Source organism: Megalopta genalis, unplaced genomic scaffold, assembly GCF_051020955.1.
Source record: "Megalopta genalis isolate 19385.01 unplaced genomic scaffold, iyMegGena1_principal scaffold0048, whole genome shotgun sequence".
Taxonomy (NCBI): domain Eukaryota; kingdom Metazoa; phylum Arthropoda; class Insecta; order Hymenoptera; family Halictidae; genus Megalopta; species Megalopta genalis.
The window spans coordinates 983,110-985,286 of NW_027476117.1; the positions used below are offsets into that span (position 1 = coordinate 983,110).

Genomic DNA, 2,177 nt, shown 5'->3' on the forward strand with positions numbered 1-2,177 from the left:
CTTTGACGGCTGATTCCAGGAGACGAATGCCCTGCGGACTGACAAGATAACCTAGGAATTCTATTTCCTTAACCGCGAAAACACATTTCGTGAGGTTCACCCTTAAATGGTGTTCCTGCAGGCGTCTCAAAACAATATTTATGTGACGCATGTGTTCCTGTTCCGACTCCGACGCAATTAAAATATCATCGATATACACGAATACGAAATCCAGATCGCCCAGGATCCTATTAAGGAAGCGTTGGAAAGTCTGGCTAGCGTTCTTCAGACCGAATGCCATGAAGAGGAACTCAAAAAGCCCAAAGGGTGTTATTCCGTCTTCCCGCTTAAATTAGTCGAGAAATCGTGTAGATGGGGAGTCGGATACTTGTCCGGAATCGTCTGCTTGTTCAGTCCCCCGTAATCTCCGCACACGCGCCAAGTGCCGTCCTTCTTCAAGGCCATATGGATGGGACTAGCCCATGGGCTTGAGGAAGGGCAGCAAATTCCGGCCGCGACTAACGCTTCAAACTCCTTCTTCGCCGCGCGGAGTTTGTCCGGATTGAGTCGTCGAGCCCTCTCTGATACAGGAGGACTGGTCGTCAGGATGTGGTGCAACACATCCACTGACTTGGAGGGCGGCATCATAGCGATGCCAAACACCTCCGGGAAATCCGCGAGTATATGCTTCACGCGCGGATCCGGAACAATGGAGCTTACAGTGCTATATACTACTGATTTCGCCGTCGTCACGGCATAGAGGCTGGTCATCGAGTCGACCAGTCGGCCTCTACGAAGATCCACCAACAAACCGTAGTGTTTGAGGAGATCCGCTCCAGTAATCGCGTAGGGCACTGCCGCGATGCAAAAGTTCCAGGTTATAGCGCGGCGCAATCCTAAATCGAGGGTCCGAAACGATTCACCAAAGGTGTCTATAGTCGTACCGTTGGCCGCATATAGACGGAAACCGGTTGGCTTGCCATGGATTCGAAAATTGGCAGGGACCACGGACAGTTCGGCACCCGTATCGATAAGGAACTGCTGGCCCGTAACGCGGTCGCGTACATGTAATCTGGACGTCTTGCGCCTCCCTTCCAAGCCTGTCCCAGCAATGGAAGGTTTATTTACTTTCCCGTGGTGAACTCGTTGTACTTAGCGCACCACGGTTTGCAGGAGTGGGGAAATTTCGCATGCGCATGACATAATTTACGCGCCGGACTCTTATGTGGGGGATGGCCGCGTGATCCCGACGACCTCGACCGACGCCTTTGTGAAACCCCGCTCTTGGCCACCTTTTTGCCCACAAGGATGATCAGGCGGTCCAGCTTTTCCTCCATCGCCGTTGGTCTTGGCGCAGGTTCCGCGGCGGTAGAGTGGCCCCCAAGCGCTGGTGTAAGGGCTGCTGCAACGGGAGTTCCTCCAAGCGCCGGCGCACGGGCTACTGAAATGGAAGGGCCCTCAGGGCCGGCGTACTCGTACAAGCGATCGGCAACCGACGCGAGCTTATCGGGGTCGGAGATCACCGTGGAAGCTAGGATCGGACGGTGAGCCGGTTGGATAAGTTCCATAAATAGGCTCATTAGTACGCCGTCGTCACACGCACCGTTATTTAAGTTCTTTAGTCTCGCAAGGGTAAGTGAGGGTCTACCGTCCGTAAGCACTTGACCCTTCAGCAAGCGGCATAGGTTAGCCTCAGAGAACTGGCCATACATCGCTATTATACGTTCCTTAATGAGCGTATATACATTAGGTAGACACGGCACCTTCAAGCATAAGTCTCTCACCGTGGCCGCGATTTCGTAGTCGAGCTCCCTCGCGATAGAGTCCGCCATGGTAGATTCCGCAGTAATATGCGACGTACGGAATGTGGACTCGACCATCGCGAACCACAAGGTCGGGTCCTCACGATAAAACGCGGGGATTTTGGGAGAGCGGTAGCTCTCGATTTTGTCCAATGCCGCGGCGCCCGCGCCCTCGTCGGCTGCCATGCTATCCCTCTCGCACGCACACACCAAGATGGCCGCCGCACCGCGCAAAAGTGCTGAATCACGGCACTATATTCGACACGCGCATTTCCGGGGTCTCGGTGAGTTCCGAGAGCTTCGGACGGTAAAATTACTGGCGATACCACGCCGAATATGCACCGGTGGCGCAGATTCCATCCGCAACTGCGTATCACCCGGGCTTCCGGGCTACAG

At 54.5% G+C, this 2,177-nt stretch overlaps 1 protein-coding gene across 1 annotated transcript; it reads right to left on the reverse strand.

The window, feature by feature from the left end:
- Positions 1-309: 309 nt before the first annotated feature.
- Positions 310-1,967, reverse strand: LOC143261351 (uncharacterized). The gene is made up of 2 exons (XM_076527854.1): positions 1,190-1,967; positions 310-1,079 (listed from the first exon to the last, which is right to left on the reverse strand). The coding sequence occupies exons 1-2, from the start codon at positions 1,965-1,967 to the stop codon at positions 310-312; spliced, it is 1,548 nt and encodes a 515-aa protein (XP_076383969.1).
- Between the last annotated feature and the right edge of the window lie 210 nt (positions 1,968-2,177).